Here is a 23,908-nt window from a genome sequence, read left to right as displayed (position 1 = left end):
AAACATTTTGGGTTCAGAATGAAGGTGGATGTTCATGCTGCCATTAAAAGTGCAATTCTTGAAACAGCTCTCCATGAACTCCATGCCAGACTTTTTTGCAGGTGGTGCCGTGGTGTTCACGGGTAGGACTACGTTATAGGGAGAGCTTTCCTCCAGCGGACGTTTCATGGCGTGTCACGGACCGGCAAAAAGCGCGTTGCTCCACATCTTTCTGTTGACTAGAGATGGAGCCCAGTAGCTGCGAAGCGATGACTCGTTTTTATGTCCGCTAACGGACATGATTTCTCTGGCCGATTTCCAACGAGAGAGGTATAACAGTGTAACGGCTGTGTGTCGCTAAACGTCGCTATGGAAGCCACACGGTGTAGGCTCATGGGAGTAGTTTCGGCAGGCTAGTGGCGTGTGTAGGCCACTGGATACTTTGTGATTAGGCACGTTCTATTTGATCGTTGTTTGATCGTGGAATCAAACACGCCTATTGACCAATCAGAGAGCTTGCTCAAACCTATGTGTTATAGAATCAAGGTTGATTCATTGTTGGGATTGATTGAAAATGCAATGTTCTTTCAGTGAGCACATTCACTGTTCTTTCAATGTCTGACATCAATGTTGATTTCAATCGTCAGCGTGACCATGTCTCAATGTTGATTCAATGACTTTTTGCTATCTATGTGATATAAAACATCCGTTGGTGTTTTCCCCCTTTCTCTGTGTAATGGCACCTTTGTTGTTCCAATGTCTACTCTTTTATTGCCATCACTTCACAGGAGATGGAGTGATCCGGACGCGGACACAAACAGATGACTTCCGGTCCTTTGGTGCAGTTTAGAAGGATGTTTATTGAGCGTTTACATTACCAGGGTTTAATTATTCAGTCAATGGTTGTGGTATGAGCATCTGTCGGGCTGGTGGAATCGGTATGCTCTTTCACCTATGACCCCTTTTTATACAACCGGTATAAACCCCGCCACCTAGTGTTCAAAAATAGTATTGCACTATAAATATACATTGAATAAACTGACCTGCCCTTGCTCATCAGACAGGCTCCCACACGGACTGCTTTTAAATCCCGTCTTAACACCCACCTCTTCTCCTTGGCATTCAGAAACAAGTAGATTGTTGCTTTTATTTGCTTTCAGTGGTCTATTGTTTTTATTATATGGCTGTTATTTATTTTTTAATTATTACATTTATTCTGGTTTCTTTTGTGTTTGTATCTTGTATTTTAAATGTATTTATATTATGTTGTGTGAGCTTATCTCTCTGTACAGCACTTTGGTCTGAAGGTTTTAAAGTGCTATATAAATAAAGTTGGATTGGATTGGACATGCAAACTACACCCATAACATCTCCTACACTCTGCTTGACTTTCCAAGATGTGGCATTGCTGCCTCGATACCGAAAGTTACCGACACCTTTTGGGAACAGTTCTGTCCTTTTGAATCAACATTTGTCAAGGATTGTAGCGGAGCAGGTTTAAGTGTGGCTCACTCGCTTGCGGTCATACCGGAACGCCATTATATGTATTTTCTATTGTTAATTTGTATATACTCGCCATATTTTTATCATATTTGTATCTTATTTTAAATATATATATCTTTAAGTTGTGTAATGCTTGACATCACTGCTCTGCCTGCCCGTCTGTCTGTCCGTCTGTCTGCCTGCCTGCCTGCCTGCCTGCCTGCCTGCCTGCCTGCCCGCCCGCCTGCCCGCCTGCCCGCCTGCCCGCCCGCAACAAAGACACCTGCTGTCAGCTGGAACTCTCAGTGAGTTTTTCATTTTAATACGACTTAATAAAGGGTGGGTGAGTTCTTCATCGACATGTGAGATACATTCATCAAACAAGCCAATTAAACCAGTTCATCATAGATTCTGATGACCTTCGACCCCAATCAGGTGGTCGGTCAGGACTTCTGAGCCAGGAGCGTGCTCAGTTTGATCTTCCCGTCCATGGAGGCTGTCAGGCAGGTGCCGCAGTCCACGGCCGAGCACCAATCAACTGTCACCACCGGCGCTTTGTGCCCGCCCAGTGAGAGCACACTCTCCAGAGCTGGCTCCCCATCGGTCAGCTGAAATGAGGATGTTACAAACTTAGAACATAAAACAACATATTCATTTTGATCCAGCAAGGGGATCATAGAAACCCAGACAGATAATATAAAACATATATACGCATTAGAAAGAGCATTTCAACAGGGTATTTACTCTGTAGATGAGTCCTCCGCTGCCGGAGCAGGTCAGGATGTGTTGGCCTTCAGAGTCGAAGGCAAACAGCCGACCTCGAGGAACCTGCACCTGAACAATAGGACATTCACACATCAACTGGTCATACATTCATTTTATTCAAAGAGACGTTAATTAGAACACATCAATAGACACATGAAGCTGTAGGGCGATGGCTGACCTGTTTGTATCCGCTGTAACCGGACAGGATGAAGGGCCCCGTGGCATCCTGAGCCAACGCCTGCTCCGACTGCTTTACCCCGCATCGGTGGATGTTCCACTGGATGAACTGAAAACACATGTTCACTGTGTGCTATAGCAAACATGCTCCGATACATTGAGACATGTCTTTCAAAGTGACTTTAAGAAATACCAGACACCACGTTAACCTGTACCTTGCCATCTTCTCCGATGCTGAAGACTGTGTTTTCATCGTAGCTGAACTCCACACTGTACACTTCTCCGTCGTGAGCTTTCCAGCTCATCGCACTCTCATACCGCTGCATATCTACAGCAAGGAATCCAGAGACATTTTCTATATTGCCCGATCAATATTCACACATTTAAGAAGTCTATGAGATTCAAACGTTACAGGAAGTACCCAAAAAAGTAGAACTATGTTTACATCAATTGCTCCTTGATCACCACGAGGGAGGTGCAGGGCCTTGCAGTACAAACAGCTAGTAATAGTGGTCAAACAGGAAAAACATGTCAACTGTCCAGCTCTCCCCAGAGGCCAGCTGTACTGTGTAAAGTACTGACCTGCTTCACAAAGATATAACACAGGACTGATCTACACTTTTGAAATGGTTGTAAAAGGTGTAAAAAATGCTCATGGTTTTTAATGATAGTCAGACAATTGAGTCCGACTGACCAAACAGGCGGATGACTCCGTCAGCGGCTCCGGTCACCAGCAGGTTCCCGTTGTGGTTAAAGGCGGTGCAGTTCACGGCTACTGGGTCAGGTTCTAAAGAGAACTGGAGCTGAGGGACAGAAAGATTATACTCAGGCGTGGGAACTGTGCAGTATTCTGGTTTAAATATAATCATCAGGATAAAAAAAGAAAAATGTCCAATACAGTTAAAATAAATACATTATCAGATTACTGTTCCATTTATACAAAAAAAAATGCATTCATAACTAGCAGGATAAGAATGTATCATATTTTAACGAACAATTTATTATGAAGCACATGTGCACATTGAAAGAAGTAACATGAAACGAGAAACCAAGATATTTATCTTGGTTTTCATTGTTCTGTTGTTATACAAATAATTAACTTATTGATATGTATTTTGTCTTGTATTTTCTTGCATTGGATTGATATTAAATACATCAGAAAGCAATGGGTAGTATCAGGTTACATTACTGTTGTATTGTATTTAGGGACGCACCAATGCTACATTTCTTGGCCGATGCCGATGTTTTATGTTTTTTTAATAGTTTTTTCGCGCAAAATGGTTTCAGTTCCAAAGGCTGAGCAAGTTCGTTATTATAACACCATAGTACGCTGTTTAGAAAGCTGCAGCTGCAGCTCTGCCCGCTGTGAGGGGACGGGTGATCGGAGCAAAACACACCTTTAGAGTTAGACCTATCACACTTAGCTATTTTATCTACCTCTGAATCTACCTACACTAGTTATAAATATATTTATTCTTTACTGTCGGATCACTCATTACCGGATCAGCGAGCTGCATGAGACGGAACACTTTTTGCAAACCGCAAATCGTGGATCTCTGGGTGAAACTGAAATAGTCCCACACTGCCGACATGTTGTTTTTTGTTTTCTTTAGTTAATGTTTTTTTTATATAAACGATCTACCGGTGCCACAGATGTTATGACGGAACGTGAACAAAAATAACAAAAGCATCGGCGGCTGCCACCGGTGAATGTCACCTCATTTGCCGATAGCAGTAAATAGGGCGAACATCAAGTTTTAGGTTTTCTTTGTCCTCACGTTCACTTCTTTCAAGCTCTTTCATTATGGGTTGTTGGAGGACGTCAGCTAGAGTGCTCCATTACTCGAAAGGTGCCTCCCTGCAGCCGTTGTCAGCTCCTCCATTGCGGCTTTCACACCAGCGCTTTTCAGTTTCTAGCTCCGAGCGGGAGCTTTTCTGGTTCAGCTCCGGTTTCCCTTTTCAGCTCCCGCTCTGTTCACAGCGCCCACTGGCGCCCAGAGCTGCCCCTGCTGCGTCATGACGTCACCGTTTACATCGCTGATTTGCTCCCCAACGGCAGCCATTACGGCGCTCACAACAACAACAACAACAACGGGGAACTGCGTTGGGTCGATGATCGTGTTGCTTTTAATCACACGAAGCCAGAATAAATTGAATAACGACTTCTCCAACCTTATACTTTTCTCCAGAGTGCCGTGGTTCATTGTTTATTAATGTGTTTCTGCAGCATTTACCGACCGCTGCAGTGCTGCTCTTCCACGGAGTGTATTCTCCCGTTAGCTCTCGTTAGCTCCCGGTTAGCTCACACTGCAGCGGCCGCTCTAAAGTATTCACTGTCCGACTCACACAAGCAGCTGATGCATATCCCCAGTTCCCCTTAGCCTAAGTGAATGTGTGTCAGTCTGAATTGACACTGTTTGGTATCACAACGCTGTTATGAAAGTTTCTCTGGTATAAAACGGGTGATGTTGGCATAGCAACCGAAGCTAAACTGACTACTTGCATCCGATAGCTGCAATAATACAAAACAACACGTCTGCCTCTCTCCACAACGATCGATAACAGTGAACGGATGGTCAAAGTAAGGCACAAATAAACAGAATCACACGAAGCCTGTTAGTGTTCCCTGACTTTATAAAGTGTGTTTATAAGCACTACTGCTTGTAGGCAGGCATAACAGTTGACCCAGGGGAGGTGGGTTTAGTTTCCTGCACGCCTCGACGTAAGAGAGACGTAAGCGACGTCGCCTCTTAGCTCCGAAGCTCTTGCCTCTAGACCGACAATTTTTTGGAGCTGGAAGTGAACCCGATTCCGGAGCTAAGAGCCAGCGCCGCTGCGGTGTGAACAGGAAAAACCGGCGCTTTTCAGGCTCCAGCTCCGAGCCGGAGCTGAAAAGGCACTGGTGTGAAAGGGGCATGAGAGACTGTGTTTGTTGTTTGAGATGATGCTGCTGTTTTAGTTAATAAGGATTCTTGTGTTAAACTTTCCCGTCGGCTCCCAGACCATAGTCGAGGAAGACAGGGGACGACTCTCTGCAGTCTTCCAGGGCCGAAGCAACAAACGTTGGGTTAAATAACCCACATTTCAATAAGGCAGACAGGCAGCTCTTCTTTGGGAGGCCGTTGCATGTCTCGAGGTCTTTGTTACAGATCTAACTTTGAGGACACTCAACAGACCTATTTTGCTGCTGCTTCGTTCGCTTCAAAACACATACCACCTCACTCTCGCTCGCTCTACCATGCACACACCCATCTCTCTCCCTTAAGGGGAAAGCCATCTGACTCTGTATGGCCCTAATATCATAACACTTGTAATTGTACCTTAAATGCCATTGCTTGTTCTTCTTTAATCTCCTCCTCCTCCCCCTCTTGCTGTGCAACAGCATTCCACTATTGTTCTTCAATTCTTTATTCTTAAACTTCAAAAAACATAGGAAACCCTCTCTTACGTTGAAAAAAAAAGAAAATTAAGCAAAAAAATGAAACAAAATGCCTCTTGAGGGCATGACGTGACAAAGGCCTTCAACATGTCTCCTTCATTGTACATTCAGCCTCATCTTTCATCACAGCACCAGCCGCACACCTTTAGTTCATCTGCCAAAAAGTACACAAAAAGCACACTGAGGCGCTCCTCGCGGTACTGACATGCTGCACGCATTGACATTTTACCGATAGCTGCTACGGTTATTCAACAAAAGTTAGAAATGTAAGAGGTTTATCTCTCATTCAGATAATGGAAAGGCTCTCCTTTCCCTGATCACTGCACATCTCCATGGAAACCTTTGATCTCTGGGCACACAGGCTGGAGTTTAACAGACTGTCTCAGCCTATACTGTCTGATGGAAACTCCAAACACACTTCAACATCTTCCACATATTTTATACATTATTGGTGACACATGGTTTTAGTTAAAAAGTTTGCAGTTAAAATATTCTGCTGCTTTCCCAAATATTCCTGCTTCTTCCCTTTCTTCTTGCACATCACATTTCAGCGTCAGCTGTTCAGCATAAAGCACTCCCACTAGCAATTTCTTCAGGAATTGCATTCTCTAGTTGTTTTTCTCCCCCTCTCAACCACACACACCTTCAAAATAAAAGCCCAATAGATTTCCAAAATAAAAGCTCTAGAATATCACTGTATCCAAAAAAGAAGCTCAGGATGAGGATTTTTGCTAAATAAAATACAACTACAGTAGTACTACTACTACTACTACTAATACAACTCATAATACTACTACTACTACTACTACTTATGCAACTACTATTACTTATACTACTAGTCAAACAACAACTACTCAGGGGCGGAGCTTCAGGGGGGGCTGTAGGGGCAGGGCTCCCCGGGCCCGGGACCCAATGGGGGCCCGTCGCCGAGGCAGCAGGCTCCGCCCCCGAGATATTCGCCGGCGGGCCCTGCTGCCTCGCGCCACTGAGTGCACTGACGTTCGTGGTCATATTAGGTATAAAGCATTGTAGCCTATAATATGAGTTGAACTTGTGCTGCTATTTTCACACTCACATTTAACATTAAAACATGAAAAATTGCAAGTGAATCCCTTCTATTGTCTCCAAATGTATTTTTGGGTAAAATCGTCATCAACAGCCGTCCATCAACATCATACGTAAATGAACGTCAACGTCATCATCAATCACTTGTCATTCAACAGAGCACTGCCTAAGCATGAGCAGCTATAAACACAAAAGTGGAGCTACAAAACGCAAAGAAAAAGATAAAAAGGAGGACCAAAAGGCCAAATTGTCCAAGCTAGATGGATACTTTTTTCGCCCTACTCCTCCTCCTGCGGGAGATGAACCTGAAGTTGTTGCCACTGCCAGCGGTGTTTCATTTCCGAGCCCCAGCCCGCCAACAACGTTAGCGGGGGTTAGCCAGATGAACAGGTAGGCTACAATCACGGACACACACTGTCAACAAGAAAGTGTGAGTTTGTGGCAAATGTTGATATCATATGGTTGTTGTTACTTGCTTCGTGTAGCTCGGCCGCCTAGCTTATTTCCTTTTCTGTCTCTCGGCTGTAGTGATAATAGGGACGACAAAGCAGCTGCTAGCTCCTCGTCTAGAGAGCCAGGCCTGACGCTTGACCAGCCGCACCCCTCCCCCTCCGGCTCCTTACCTGCTGCGCCGCAAGGTGAAGAAGTACTGGACACTGGGAATGAAAGCAGCAACAGGTCTCCTCCTCACGCTACGCCTACGGGTGAAACTCAGACCACGGATCATGATGTGTCCTGCAATTATCCTCTGGAGCGTTTTCCGACTGATCGGGCAAACTATTTTGAAAACATTGAGGACGCCAATATCAAAAGATATATCCTTAAAATGGGCCCATGCAAACCCAAAGGTCCATTTCCCAAAGACAAGGATAACCGTTGCTTTTCAGAAAGATATTACACCTCCACCACTAAAGTTGGGATGAAATTTCCACGCAGCTGGATGTGCTATTCCCCAAAATTGGACTGCTGCTACTGTGAGCCTTGCTGGCTTTTTGCCAACCGAAACGCACCGTTCTACAACAATGCATGGGTAAACGGAATAAAAGACTGGAAACATCTTTCTACAAAAATTGAGAGGCATGAATCCACTCAAATACACCTTGGTGCATGCATAGTATATGAGCAGTGGAAAACCAACGGCACAATAGATGCTGACATGGAGAGGAATGTGCGTAATGCTGCCCAATTTTGGAGATAGGTCATGGAGCGCATTGTTAATGTAACTCTCACTCTAGCTTCAAGCAACTTGGCATCCAGGGGCCATCGAGAGGTTCTAGGTCAGGGAAAAGCTGGCAACTTTTTGTCAATAATAGAATTATTGGCTCGCTACGACCCTGTTTTGAAAGAGCTAATCAACCGACCAGAAGGGTCAGTGAAATACCTCAGTCACCAGATTCAAGATGAGATTATTTACATATTATCTCAACGTGTGAAAGCTGACATCATTGATGAAATAAACGAAGCCCCATTTTATTCCGTCATCATGGACACAACGCAAGATGTGTCAAAGATAGACCATTTGAGTCAGGTTTACCGTTACATAACTGTTGTTAAGAACGACATGGATATTGCAACAGATATACAGATCAATGAAGTATTTTTGGGTTTTGAAGTGACTGAAGGTTCATCAGCTTCAGAGCTTGAAAACAAAATCCTTGGTTCTATAGAGAAAAACGGATTAGATCTGTCTAAATGTCGCGGACAGGGCTATGATGGGGCGGCTAATATGAGTGGTGTGTATTCAGGCGTGCAAGCAAGAATAGCGGAGAAGGAGCCCCTTGCTCACTATGGTCATTGCGCTGCTCATAATCTCAACCTAGCACTCAACGACTCTGTTAAAAATGTCCCTGGAGTGAAGCAGTTCTTTGACACTGTAGAGACGCTCTACAACTATTTTGGTCACAGTATCAAACGATGGGCATTGCTCAGTGAGTTAATGACGCCAGAGAGCAGAACTATCACATTAAAACGCTTATGTCCCACTCGCTGGTCATCTCGCCATGATGCGCTTGTTGCGTTAAGGCACAGATATGGAGACATTATAAAAGCCCTCGTCAAAATATCCCTTACCAGTGACAAAAAGGATGAGCGCAATGAAGCAAGTGCACTCAAGAATGCCAGAAGCAACATGCAGACCAAGATTTTGGAAAGCATAAATTGTGCTTCACAGTTACTGCAAGCAAAAGACGCGGATATTCTCAAAGCATCTACTCTACTGCAAAATGCCATCAGTGTTTTGGTGGAGTATAGGGGACAATTTGATGAGGCGAAGTCCGCCACTCATGCCCTGGCTACTAAATGGGGAAGTCAAACACAGTTTGAAACAACCAGGGCCAGGAAAGTTAAGAGACACTTTGATGAACTTTCTGAAGACAGCCGCCTCACTGACGCAGAGAGCAACTTTCGGGTGACCGTTTTCAATGCATGTCTCGATATAATCATCCAGCAACTGTCCCAAAGATTCACCAGCTTAAATGCAACTGTGAACATGTTTGAGGCAATTCACCCCAACACACTACTGCAAGCAAAGGATGAGGATTTACACCAAGCTGCCCAGCGGCTTAGAGAGCACTACAGTCGGGACATCGCCGCCAGCTTCCCTGGCCAGCTGCTTTCTTTCAGAACCTGTTTCAGGGACCAAATACCAAAACTAAAATCTGTCGCGGATCTGGTAAAAATGCTCATTGTTTACAACCCAGCAGTAACATCTACATTCAGTGAGGTTTGCACAGCCTTCATCTTATTTCTGACTCTTCCTGTCACCGTGGCAACCGCCGAGCGCTCTTTCTCCAAATTAAAACTCATCAAAAACTATTTGAGGAGCACGATGAGACAGGAGAGACTGAGTGGACTGGCCTTGCTGTCCATCGAAAGTGACCGAGCCAAGAAATTGGACATACAGCGGATTGTGGACGAGTTCGCGGAGCGCAAGGCTCGCCGAGTACCCTTCGAGTAGTGCATGGTGAGTACACTTCAAATGTAATTTGTACAGTAGCCTACTTGTACGTGCATGTATGGGCCGCCGTGCCAATTTTACACTGCTCTGCTCTCATGGTGGCTGCTGGCTGTCCATGGTGAATGGTGTGTCAGAAATGTAGTCATTTTATTAGGCTATGTTTTCGTTGTCCTTGTTGGACTTTATGTCATGTTATATCATTATTATCTCTGATATATATGTGTATATATATATATATATATATATATATTTCGTTTCTATACCCTTTGTAGAAACGAAATCTTAAATATTACACCTTTCTTTAGTTACTTTTCTTTCAAACATTGTTTTAAATTGTAATCTTACTGACGGAGCGACTTTTTACGCACGAGCGTCAGATTACCACCCCGGACTCCTGATATTTTTGTCAAGCTTTATTGGGTTTAAAGGGCCCGGTCATGTGGCCCGCCCCCCGGCCCGGGTCTGATATGTGCCGCCAGTGCAACTACTATAACTACTCCAACTACTTATACTACTACTACTACTACTGTCGAGATGAAAGTCAATAGGTCAATATATAATAATATCTGTGAAAAACGGACTAATAAATATTATGTGTTTTCATTTAGATTATTATTATTATAGTATTGTTCAATACCAGGAGAGGGTATTTGTTTATTTTGATAGCGTGGGCTACTTGTCAGAAGCGAGCTGTAGGAGGAAAGATATGAATGCCGCTTCCGGCAACACGGCTACAAAAAGGGGTGTTGATTGTGATGGCCGGTCTCTTGTTCTCAAAGCCACGGAGAGAGAACCAGGCGACAGTGTGTGTGAGGCTCCGGAGACGCCGTTGGTATGTGTATTGTGTTTATTTACTTGATCTGTTGTCGCACTTTGCGAGAGTGCTGTTGCGCAATCAACTGTGTTTTTACGCAGCGCGGTCTGCCTGTGCTCCAGTGATTTCTGTGTGATTCAGACGGCGCAGGTGGTCAGATGAGGTTTTATCTGGTGCTTGTTTCCAAGTGGAGATAAACACTCTTATTAATTCATTTAAGTTAATGATGTGGTTTTAAAGTAACAATTTATCCTTTTTAATTAAAACATAGTTTGTGGTGCTATTATTGTTATTATTGAGAATGCAGTGAGACCTGCAAAATGTTTGTAATTTGTGTAGCATGTGAGCTAACTTTTGTTTGTCCTTTGTGTTTGAAGGTTTTCAACCTGATGAATTCTTGGAGCTTTCTTGATTAAATAAAGACAAAAAGAACAAATTCGAGTTGTCCAAAGCGTCCTCTGTTGCCCTCTAGCCTATCAAGTCAGGCTAAATCACTGAAACAGGCCAAAAACCTGAAGGACTTGACAACTACTACTACTACTACTACTACTACTACTACTTCTATTTCAGGACATTGAGGCTATACATTTGGTTGTTTATACCTTTTGTAAACCTTTTCTTTTAAATATTAAGCTTCTTCACTATTTTTCCAACTCTTCCAGTTTAACATTTCAAGTTTCCAACAAAGTCATTGCAATGCATTTGAGCTGTATCAATTTTGATTTAAATCATTTCACTTTTCTGCATTTCTCCGCTAAGTTCAGCAACACACTGACTTGGTTTGTGTAGCTAAAAGCAGCTACAGAGACCATTCAAATCATCACTAAAAACACACCTGTTCACCCTGGCCTTCGGGCCCTAGCCCTTTCTTGGTCCCCCGGCTTCCTTTATTTTTTGTTTGCCCTTTGATTGTCTGTTTGTTTTGTTTGTCCACCATGTAGAGCGACCTTGGGTCCCTTGAAAGGCGCTATATAAATATCATTTATTATTATTATTCAAATAACCCCAAACCAACCCGTTCACGTATCTAACAGATACTCCCCACTCAGCGAGACACCCGCTGAGAAGCCAACTCTGGTTATTGGTAGCTCTATTATGAGACACGTGAATTACGGACCGAAGCCTCCACAGTCACATGCATTCCGGGGGCCAGAGCGGGCGACGTTGAGGCGCATCTTAAACTACTAAATAAACGTAAATACAGTAGGATTGTTATTCACGTCGGTGGTAATGATGTTCGTTTACGCCAATTAGAATGCACCAAAGTTAACGTGGAGTCGGTGTGTAGTTATGCTAAAACAATGTCGGACACCGTAATCTTCTCTGGTCCCCTCCCCAATCTGATCAATGATGACATGTATAGCCGCATGTCATCATTTCAGCACTGGTTGTCTTGGTGGTGCCCAGCAAACAATGTGGGCTTCGTAAATAATTGGACAGCCTTCTGGGGAAAACCTGGTCTGATTAAGAGAGACGGCATTCATCCTACTTTGGAAGGTGCAGATCTCATTTCGGCAAACATTTCAGGTCTTTGTGGACGTAATCCATGACAAACTGGAGTTGAGACCAGGAGGCGGAGTCGCAGTCTTACACGCTTCTCTGCGCTCTCTCCTAGGCAGTCATCCATAGGAATCCCGAACCCAATGAAATACCCAATATTAGCGGTGTGTGTGTCTGCCCAAGGACAATTTAAGGTAAAACCTAATAGAGGTGTCATACATAATAACCTAATAAAAGTAAATGTAACAACTCCTACAGTGCAACAAAACAGGAATATTAAATGTGGTCTCTTAAACATAAGATCTCTAGCATCTAAAGCAATATTGGTAAATGATTTAATATCAGATTATAATATTGATATATGCTGTCTCACTGAAACTTGGTTGAGAGACATGAAGAATTTGTCAGCATAAATGAGGCCACTCCACCCAGCCATATCAACACTCATATTGCTCGAGGCACGGGCCGAGGAGGTGGAGTTGCAGCAATCTTTGACTCAAGTTTACTTATCAATACTAAATCTGTTAGTGCTATAGCCAAATGTAAGGAAGAGATGCCACCAATACTTAACTCGATAGCATGTCTGCATGTAGGGGAGGAAACTTATACAAAATGTACACCACCCCAAATTGATCATGTTGTTGATAGTGCTACAGATGCGCTGCGAATAAAATTAGACTCTGTTGCTCCTTTGAAAAAGAAGAAAATAAAACAACATAGATTAGCTCCATGGCATAATGCCGAAACCCGCAAAATAAAGCAAAAGTCTAGACAACTTGAAAGTATATGGCGTTCCACTAAACTTGAAGAATCTCGTTTAATTTGGCATATTACTCTCAATGAATATAAGAAAGCACTGCGTAAAGCGAGAGCAGCCTAGTACTCTTCATTAATAGATGAGAATAAGAATAATGCAAGATTTCTTTTCAGCACTGTAGCCAGGCTGACAGAGAGCCACAGCTCCATTGAGCCTTCTATTCCCATAGCACTCAGTAGTAATGATTTTATGTGCTTTTTTAACGATAAAATTGTTACTCTTAGAAACAAAATTAATGACCTCTTGCCTTCGACCAGTATAGTGTTATCAACAGCTCCCGGAAACGTAAGTTCTAATATTACACTAGATAGTAAACTAGAATGCTTTTCAGCCATTAACCTTGAACAATTACATTCAATGATTCTCTCTTCTAAACCATCAACGTGCATGTTAGACCCAATTCCAACTAAGCTGTTGAAGGAAGTTTTTCCATTAATGAGCACTTCTTTATTAAATATTATGAATATGTCTTTATTAGCAGGCTATGTTCCACAATCATTCAAAGTAGCAGTGATAAAACCGCTTCTTAAAAAGCACAACCTCGATCCAGAGGTTTTAGCCAACTATAGACCTATTTCTAATCTTCCGTTCTAATTCTTGAGAAAGCGGTCGCAAAACAGTTGTGTGATTACTTAAAAAACAATGATTTATTTGAAGATTTTCAGTCTGGCTTTAGAACACATCATAGCACAGAGACAGCTCTGGTTAAAGTCACAAATGACATTCTAATAGCTTCAGACAAGGGACTTGTCTCTATTCTTGTCTTGCTCGATCTCAGTGCTGCATTTGATACTATCGACCATGATATCCTATTGCAAAGACTAGAGCACTTAGTTGGCATACAGGGAACTGCTTTAGGCTGGTTTAGGTCCTATCTATCTGAACGCTCTCAGTTTGTACGTGTTAACGATGAATCTTCCACGCAAACCAAAGTTAGCCATGGAGTGCCACAGGGCTCAGGGCTCGGACCTATTTTGTTCACATTATATATGCTTCCGTTAGGCAATATTATAAGGAATCATTCTGTAAACTTTCATTGTTATGCGGATGATACTCAACTATTTTTATCCATCAAGCCTGATGAAATTAATCATCTAAATAAAATTCAAGACTGACTTAAAAACGTGGAAGACCTTAAACTTGTTGATGTTAAACACGACCAAAACTGAAGTTATTGTACTCGGCCCGAAGAATCTACGAAACAAACTATCTAAAGATATACTAACTATGGATGGCATTAATTTGGCCTCCAGTGAGACTGTAAGGAATCTTGGTGTTATATTTGATCAGGATTTATCCTTTAACGCCCACATGAAATCAATCTCAAGGACCGCCTACTTCCATCTACGTAACATTGCAAAAATCAGGCATATCTTGCCTCAAAACGATGCAGAGAAACTAGTCCATGCATTTGTTACTTCTAGGCTGGATTATTGTAACTCTTTATTATCAGGGAGTACCAAGAAGTCAGTCAAGTGGCTTCAGCTGATTCAAAATGCTGCGGCTCGTGTACTAACCAGAGTTAGGAAAAGGGACCACATTACTCCTGTTCTGGCTGCCTTACACTGGCTCCCTATAGAACACAGGATAGAATTTAAAATTCTTCTTCTCGCCTACAAAGCGCTTAATGGGCAGGCGCCATCTTACCTTAAAGAACTCATTATACCCTACTGTCCTACTAGGGCATTGCGTTCCAAGAATGCAGGGTTGTTGGTTGTTCCTAGAGTCTCTAAAAGTACAATGGGAGCCAGAGCCTTTTCTTATCAAGCTCCACATTTGTGGAATCAGCTTCCAGTTTGTGTTCGGGCGGCAGACAGCCTATCCGTTTTTAAGAGTGCGCTTAAGACCTTCCTTTTTGATAAAGCTTATAGTGATAAAATAAAATAATCTAATAAGAGTGTATTGACGTAGATACGTTGTGCCTCTTCACCTATACATTTTAGTTCTTACTCTTTCACTTAAATCCTAAAAACTTAGATCTTATATTTAAAACTTTATCCAAAACCTTTCCCCTCTCTGACCTCTCGAGGTTCTAATAGAGGGTAACAGATTGCAGAGAGGCCTATTCCGGGAGACACCTTACTTCTTCCTTCTGTCTGTCTGTGCCTGTGTACTCTCATGTTCCGATTAACCCAGCTTCACCAAATCTCTTTTTTGTGTCCAGATATACGCCGGGATCCTCGATTGATTGAATAACATATTCAGCTTTTTCACAGTTTACAGCATTCACACGCATTTTCAGCAGGAAATGCATTTTCTAGTTTTATTTATTGTTCTCATTGTTCATAAGTTTGTGTTATGACAGAAACATTTTTCCAGGTTTAAAATAAAGCACAATAACTACATTTAAGACGGGTTCCCCTTTTTTAAGACAAGTATTGAACAAGAATCGAAATCGCAATTCTTGACTTGGTATCGGTATTGAAACAAAAATGTTGGTATCGTGACAACACTAGTCAGCTCTACAGGGCCCTAAAGCCTGGGGCCCCAAGCCCTAGCTTATTAGCTGAGTTGTTACCTGTTGTTTGACAGTCTTTGTGTCCCAGAGCAGCAGCTGGCCAGACACAGGAAGTCGAGGAGCGGAGTCTCCGCTGAGAGCTGCAGCAGAGCAGATGAACGACGAGCCGCTGGGACTGCAGGCTAGAGACAAGATGCTGAAGGACAGAGGACACATTCTTTATCACCATCAAACAGTTACATATTATTGCTACATGAAAAAATGAATGTCAGTGAACAGGGAACTGATGAAGGGACCGTTTACCGTGGGTGGGTTTCATCAATGTTCATCTCATAAAGATTCTTCTTGGCATCCGTGTCATACAACCGCACTGTGCCAACTCCACTGCCTAGTAACAACTGCACACACACACACACACACACACACACACACACACACACACACACACACACACACACACACACACACACACACACACACACACACACACACACACACACACACACACACACACACACACACACACACACACACACACACACACACACACACACACACACACACACACACACACACACACACACACACACACACACACACACACACACACACACACACACACACACACACACACACACACACACACACACACACACACACACACACACACACACACACACACACACACACACACACACACACACACACACACACATTACCTTTGACATGCTTTGTGCTGTATTGAATGTGTCAGTCTATGTTTTTCTTCTTTTTAGTTGTTTGTATGTAGTTGTGTATATTTAGGAGTGTGTTGTGTGATTAATTAACAGCACTTTAGTGATCAGATTAATTCCTGAGCAGTTTATCTAAGACTGAACCCTGAGGAATGCTGGCTGTTCTACATCGTATAGGCTTCGCCCTCTAAGGCTATTGCTATTGGGTAATCCCCTGCGCATGCGCAGCACTGAAAGACTTGTAATCCACGCCCACCTATGACGTGGGCCCCACCTACGGACTCACTTCCGTATAAATAGGAAGTAGGCCCGACAATCTGCTCCCACTTTTCTTCAGCACTCCGTTGCAGAAGCACTGTCAGGCACACTAAAAAGCAAAGATTCCTCTTCTAAAAAGCTTTGTTCCAATTATTAAGGTATGTCAGGGCTGTGTTCGGGATTGCCCTTCATGCCAAACAGTATCCTGTTTTTGACTTACGACCGGCACTCCTGCCTGGGATCGGAGCACGCAAACGCGGCTCTCACTCCCCAGGTGTCGTGCACTCAACAGAGTCATCACTTCATACTGACTCGAAAGGACGCTGGCGCTGATTGTTCGCCGCTTTTCCGCCTCTGCTACCCTCTTTCACATCAGCTATCATTTTGTAAGTTACCTTGGACTTTTTGTAAGTTACTTTGGACTTTTTGTAAGTTACTTTGGACTTCTGCCTCTGCTGCTGTCTGTAACTGGCTGCCCTCACTCATCAAAGTGCCGGGTGGCTATTTGCTATCTGCTACATCACCTACCTCCTGTCTGTCCCCATCGCACACAACATCCTTGGACTCTCTCTGCCTCCTGCCTTCGTATCTGGGGTGCATCTGTTCCGTCCCACTGTTCACGTCCTCCTCCCATGTCGTGGATTTTCCTCGTCTCCACGGGAATCATCTACCTCTGTGCAGCTAGCCTGCTAGCCGCGGTCGCCGCTAACCCGCTGCGTCCAGCCTTTCCGCCTGTCATCATGCTGAAATACACCGTCTCACAGCTTCTATCACTTAATAAATCCTCCATCCCGTTATCCACCTCAGTCATCAGACATCTTGGACTCCTCCGTCGACCCCGCTACATCCACCGAAGCACTCGTCGCAGTTTCGTTTACTCTCAGCACGGACAACAATCCATACCATCCATCTGCTCTACCCAACACACTGTCGCACACCTGAGGCGTCATCAGAGCGCACCTCCTACTGTTCCTCTTACACTGCACGGAATACCCGGACCGGATTCCACTCCCCTCCGCCTCCCAACACAACCTGCTCCCCCACATTCCCAGCTCCACAGAATACCCGGAGCGGATTCCACTCCCCTCCGCCTCCCAATACGCATAACAAACCAGTTTTCCCTACCACCATGCCCCCCACCTCTGCTCCACCACCACCCCCCTTCTCCTCCCCACCCCCGTGTTGCTAACCTGGATAACCTCATACCTCTCCACCCTGCCACCACCCCTCCAATCCCCCACCTGACCAACTTCGCCCTCCTCAACATCCGGTCACTTACCAACAAAACCCACATCCTTCACGAACAAATTCTGGACAAATCGATTGACTTCCTTCTGCTCACTGAAACCTGGCAACAACCCAACGACTTCTTCTCCCTCAACCAAACATCACCTCCTGGTTTTAATTACATCACGAAACCCCGCCCCTCACGCCGTGGTGGTGGGCTGGCTGTCATCTACAACCAGAACATCCGGATTACAGAACTCACCCTCCCCTCAGTACCATCCTTTGAATTCCTCGCCTTCAGAGCCCCTCCCTCACTGACAGTTATCCTCATCTACCGGCCCCCCAAACCCGACCCCTCCTTCCTCTCTGATCTCACTGAACTCCTCATCATTGCTTCATCCCTCTCCCCACGTATGTTACTCCTTGGTGACTTCAACATCCACATGGACTCCTCCACCTGCAAACATGCCTCTGAACTTTCCTCCCTTCTGGACAACTTCTCACTTACCCAACATGTCACCTTCCCCACCCATGATAAAGGACACATCCTTGACCTTGTCTGCTCCACCAACCTCCCAGTACTCGACCTCCACCCCTGCCCCTTTCCCCTCTCTGACCACAAACTTATACAGTTCGCCATCACCTCCCCTGTCCGCTACCCCCCCCCCCCTTCCAGGAACATCACCTTCCGTAACCTACGCTCTGTCGATCCCCAGCACCTATCCCACCTGCTATCCTCTACTCTCCCCCTGGACTCGAACCTCAGCACACCTGATGACCTACTCAATCACCTCAACTCCACCCTTCTCACCTCCCTCAACAGCCTGGCCCCCCTCAAAAGGAAAACTGTCACCTTTACAACCTCGTCTCCCTGGTTCACCCCTGCACTCCGTAGAATGAAACAAACCGGCCGTCAGCTTGAACGCTTAACAAAAAAATCATCCCTCACAGTTCACCACCAATCCTACAAACTTCATCTCACCACCTACAGAGATGCCCTGACTGCCGCAAAATCAGCTTACCTCTCCAACATCTTCACCGACCCCTCCCGCAACCCCAGGACCCTCTTCTCCACCGTCAACAAGCTCCTCAAACCCCGTGCCGACACCCTCACTTCCTCCACTTCCACCTTATGCAGTTCATTCCTCCAGTTTTTCTCGGACAAAATCACTGCCATTAATCACTCCCTATCTGCTTCTCCAATCTCTCCCTCCTTCTCCCCTGACCTCCCGACTCCCCCTCCCCACGGCCGCCTCTCCCAGTTCACTCTGGTCTCCCCCTCTGAAATTCTCAATCTGATCAGCTCCTCCAAACCCACTACCTGCTCCCTTGACCCTCTTCCCACCCCTCTACTGAAGTCCTGCCTCCCCGTCCTCTGCCCCTACCTTGTCAACCTCTTCAACTCCTCCCTGTCCCAAGGAACCGTTCCCTCTGCCTTTAAAACTGCTGCTGTCACTCCCATCCTCAAAAAACCCGGTCTGGATCCCTCATCCCTCAGTAACTACCGCCCCATCTCCAACCTCCCCTTTCTCTCCAAAACAATAGAACGCATCATCTCCAAACAACTTCACCGCCATCTTCAATCAAATCACCTCTTCGAACCCCTTCAGTCTGGTTTTCGTCCCCATCACAGCACAGAAACGGCACTCGTCAGGGTCCTCAATGACCTCCTCACCTCTGCTGACACCGGTTCCCTCAACATCCTCATCCTCCTCGACCTGAGTGCAGCCTTTGATACCGTGAGCCACAACATCCTGCTCACCCGACTCCAAGACATCGGTATCGAAGGTACTGCGCTCAGGTGGCTCCAGTCATATCTCTCCGACAGATCCCACTTCATCTCCCTCAATAATCACTCCTCTGCCACCGCTACAGTCACCCAAGGTGTTCCCCAAGGCTCAGTACTCGGCCCCCTCCTCTTCATCATCATCTACATCCTCCCCCTTGGTCAGATTCTCCGCCACTACAACCTGGACTTCCACTGCTACGCCGATGACACTCAAATCTACCTCAGCACCAAATCCCTCCATAACCCCCCCCATCACCCACATTGAATCCTGTCTGACTGACTTGAAATCCTGGATGCAAAAAAACTTTCTTAAACTCAACAGCAATAAAACTGAACTCCTCCTCATCGGCTCCAAATCCACCCTCAGTAAAACCCCCAACCTCACACTGACCATCGATGGCACCCCTGTTTCCCCCTCAACCCAGGCACGCAACCTCGGGGTTATATTCGATCCCACCCTCTCCCTTGACTCCCACATCCGCCAAGTTGTCAAAATCTCATTTTTCCATCTCCGCAACATTGCCAAAATCCGTCCCTATCTTACCCGCCCCGCAGCTGAGCGACTCATTCACGCCTTCATCTCCTCCCGCCTCGACTACTGTAACTCCCTCCTATACGGCATCAGCTCCACCTCCCTCAGTAGACTCCAGCGTGTTCAGAACGCAGCCGCCAGACTTCTCACCCACACTAAATCATGGCACCATATCACCCCGGTCCTCAAAGAACTACACTGGCTTCCCGTTACTCACCGCATCAAATACAAACTCCTGGTCCTTACCTATAAAGCCCTCCACCATCTGGCCCCCCCGTACCTCACTGACCTTCTCATCCCCTACCATCCTCCCCGGACCCTCAGATCCACCTCGGCCGGCCTGCTTTCCACCCCCATTGGCAACCCCCGGAGCTTTGGAGACAGAGCCTTCTCTGTGGCCGCCCCAAAGCTCTGGAACTCCCTCCCCCAAGACCTCCGTGAGTCCGAGTCCCTCACTCTGTTCCAGTCCCGCCTCAAAACCCATCTTTTCACCTCTCTCTATCCGTAAAACACCCCCCCACTCATTTTCGACCTCCTCCTGACTGCCACTGTGTTTTGTTTTGTTGTTTTTGTTGTTTTTCTTAGTCTGCTGTCTACCTGCCCCAGTCTATCTACCCCCCCCCCCCCCCCCTCATATTGTAAAGCGTCTTTGGGTACTATAAAAGCGCTATATAAATCCAATATATTATTATTATTACTCATTGTGGACGAAGCCCTTGACTTATTGAATCCGAGTGGCGGGCAGCAGTCAGGCGACTCCTTCCCCTCCATTCACGGATCACCATGTGGTTCCCCCATCCTCCCTCTCCTCCGGATGGAGGAGACAGGGCGGGGACCCGGTGTCAGCCCAGGCTGCCGGGCTGACACCGGGTCCCTCTCTCCGCCATCACGACTCTGCCGTCGATAGGCGGTGTTCTCCAGGAACTCCCGGAGATCATCGGAAAGGCTGCCGCCTGGAGAGATCTCCCCATTCCCCTGGTTCAGGAAAGCTCTCCTCCGGATGACATAAAAAAAGCTGCATAAAAAATGCCGGCTGCCTCATAACCGGTCGGTTAAGCACAGGTTTTTCCCTCTGTCTCAGATGTGCCTCCTACACACACCTCCGCTCATTCCTCAGCGGGTTTGAGCGTGAACGCGCCTCAATATCCGGTTTACGAGCCTTCTCCTAAACAGAGACATGATGAGAGCCACGGGCAACGGCGGCGAGGGCTCTGGCGTGGCTCGTCACCATGACATCCACAGCACATCCAGAGCATGTACACCCGCTATCCGAGTATTACTCAGAGTGGCTGCGCGTGCGTGAACCTCGATTTTGGAGGGCCAGAAAAAAGGTGCTCAATAGGGCAGCCTCTGTCTGCACAACGCCTGTCACACTGGCTGTGTGAGGCTGTGTCACAGGCGTATGTCTCCTCTGGGGTGGATCCCCTGGAGAACGTCAGTGTGCACTCCACCAGAGGAATTTCATCCTCTACGGCTTTGCACGGAGGAATGACAGTGGAAGACATTTGCACTGCTGCATCTTGGTCTTCCCCCTGTTCTCTTATGAGAGGGATGTTCCCTTTTTCCTCTCTAACACACTCTGTACTGAGTGTGTCAGATAAAGTGATGTTGGGCCCTCTCTCCTGCCTGTCGGCACGCAGACAACGGCCCTTCCCCCCCCCCCCTCTTTTATCCTTTTAAGAAAGTGTGACATCGTCTCTACTTTTCACAACGACACTTCGTCCCCGCATGGAGAATATTCTTTTTTCTTTTTTTTTTAAAATGCTATATTTCAGGGACTGTGATGCACCATTATGCACAGTGTAATGAGCATGGGTTATTAATTGAGTAGATGTGTTTTTGTGCTTATGGTAACGGACGGACCAGTGGGGCGTAAACTACATCCTGCTTCGCCCTTAACCCAATAGCGATAGCCGTAGAGGGCGAAGCCTATACGATGTAGAAATGGGGTTACGTACTGTAACCTAGCTTCTATGAGTATAGGCGCAGCCCTCTAAGGTTCGGGCCCCACTGGCTCCGCGAATGGTTGAAGAAAAGCTGTTTGTGTGGGAGCGGATTGTAGGGACTACTTCCTATTTATACGGAAGTGAGTCCGTAGGTGGGGCCCACGTCATAGGTGGGCGCGGATTACAAGTCTTTCAGTGCTGCACATGCGCAGGGGATTACCCAATAGCGATAGCCTTAGAGGGCTGCGCCTACACTCATATCATCTGGGGTACAGTACGTAACCCCAGCCCTCCGCTCTGCTCTTACCAGTCGGTCCGGCTTGGTGGCCCACTCCAGAGACAGCAGAGGAGACTTGGACATGATGGTGGCTTTGGTCTGCATGATGGGGTTGAATGACCACACCTGGGGAAGAGGACAATGAAAACCTTATTATGGGCTCAATAAGTTATGAATGGTAATATGTGCTTTTATCTTTGCTGGGTTTGCCAAATCCCAAAAGATAAAAGATTCACCTTTATGACTCCGTCTACATCCAAACTGGCAACCCGGCGACCAGAACAGTCAACCCTGAAAAATAGGAAGAGAAATACATGAAGGAGATAGCAACGAACATTTTTGATACCGTTTTTCTCTTCTATGTAACTTTAAAAGCCGGTGATAGTCTAGTTGCCAGCATAGTGAACCCGGAAATGTTGAGTATCCCAACGTTTTATGTTAGAAATGTATTGTAGGGTCCCCAGCACATATAACATGCCAGATGCTAACCTGGATATGTTGGGCAATTTGTACAATAAGCATAAGTTACATTAACTAGCATGAATTACCATTGTAGCTTATGTTGACAATAGTTAAGTTTGGAAAACATTTTTTTTTGAGGATTCTGAATCAATTTCTGACCTTTCCAGGAACCAAAACGGCAGTTTTAACCAGGAAATGCCAGTATGTGTACTCTCTCTGGACTGATTTTGATACATTTTGGGTCGATTTGGAAGATTTATGGGACTCTGAATCATTTGGATTGGAAAGATTGCCTATTTATTTGAAAAAAGAATTGTCCACAGTAGAGACAATCATTTTCATCTTGTGCTCCCTATATCCAATGGTTGCAATACTACTCATGGTAGTCAAAAACAGCCCGCCTGTCAGAAATGGAATCATCCTTCTCAATAACCCCCAAAACAACACCAATATAGTACAAATTGGCTGAGTAATTTTGTTTTACTATTGTCAGCATAGGCTATATTGCCATTCATTTGAATTAACGCAACTTGTGCTAATTGTGCAAATTGCCCAACATATGCAAGTTAGCATCCTGCAGTTTCTATGTGCTGGGGACCCTACTATACATTTCAAATCACAATACTTTGGGTAGTTAACATTTCTGGGTTCCCTATGCTGGCAACTAGACTATAACCTGCAGTTAAAGCTGAATTTCTTGTGAGAGTTCCTTCTGTTATTCAGACACAGATTGAGATGTGAGGAGGAGAGGGCCCACCTGCAGTGCATGATGGAGGAGTGGTGTTCTCCGTACTCCTCCTGGCTCAGTTTGATGAAAGGCTGCTCCGCTGAGAGACCCCCCCTCTCCCTTCCTGATTGACAGCCCCTGCTGTCTGAGCAGGACTCGGGGGGGTCACTGGAGGTGTCGGGAGGAGGCTCTACCTCCCCCCCCTCCCCTCTCTTCTCTGCTGTCTGAATGTATAAAAAGGAAGGAGGTGGTCAGTAGTGGCGGATGAAGTACTCAAATCTTGTAATTAGGGCTGTCAAACGATTACAATTTTTAATCAGATCAATCACAGTTTAAAAAGTAATTAATCATGATTAATCACCATTCAAAACTATGTCCAAAATATGCCATTTATTTATGTATATTGTTGTGGGAATGGAAAGATAAATGAAAGAAGGTGGATATATCCATTTAACATACAGTATCTATGTTTATTATAACATTTTTCTGCGTGTCAAAATGAAA

General features: G+C 45.4%; 1 protein-coding gene across 1 annotated transcript in view; it reads right to left on the bottom strand.

The window, feature by feature from the left end:
* Window positions 1–1,767: 1,767 nt before the first annotated feature.
* Window positions 1,768–23,908, bottom strand: part of wdr91 (WD repeat domain 91) — a 60,931-nt gene continuing 38,790 nt past the window's right edge. Inside the window, exons 9-18 of the mRNA XM_071205071.1 lie at window positions 23,435–23,628; window positions 22,452–22,506; window positions 22,246–22,341; window positions 15,756–15,850; window positions 15,513–15,648; window positions 3,098–3,206; window positions 2,619–2,731; window positions 2,405–2,512; window positions 2,206–2,295; window positions 1,768–2,069 (exon numbers count right to left, since the gene is read on the bottom strand). Coding sequence (XP_071061172.1) covers window positions 1,905–2,069; window positions 2,206–2,295; window positions 2,405–2,512; window positions 2,619–2,731; window positions 3,098–3,206; window positions 15,513–15,648; window positions 15,756–15,850; window positions 22,246–22,341; window positions 22,452–22,506; window positions 23,435–23,628 — 1,161 coding nt within the window. The 3' untranslated portion in view covers window positions 1,768–1,904. The remainder of the gene's footprint in view (window positions 2,070–2,205; window positions 2,296–2,404; window positions 2,513–2,618; window positions 2,732–3,097; window positions 3,207–15,512; window positions 15,649–15,755; window positions 15,851–22,245; window positions 22,342–22,451; window positions 22,507–23,434; window positions 23,629–23,908) is intronic.

Source organism: Pseudochaenichthys georgianus, chromosome 12 (assembly GCF_902827115.2).
Source record: "Pseudochaenichthys georgianus chromosome 12, fPseGeo1.2, whole genome shotgun sequence".
Lineage (NCBI taxonomy): Eukaryota > Metazoa > Chordata > Actinopteri > Perciformes > Channichthyidae > Pseudochaenichthys > Pseudochaenichthys georgianus.
Note: the sequence above shows the minus strand (reverse complement) of the source record. Positions and strands in the feature narration are given on the sequence as shown.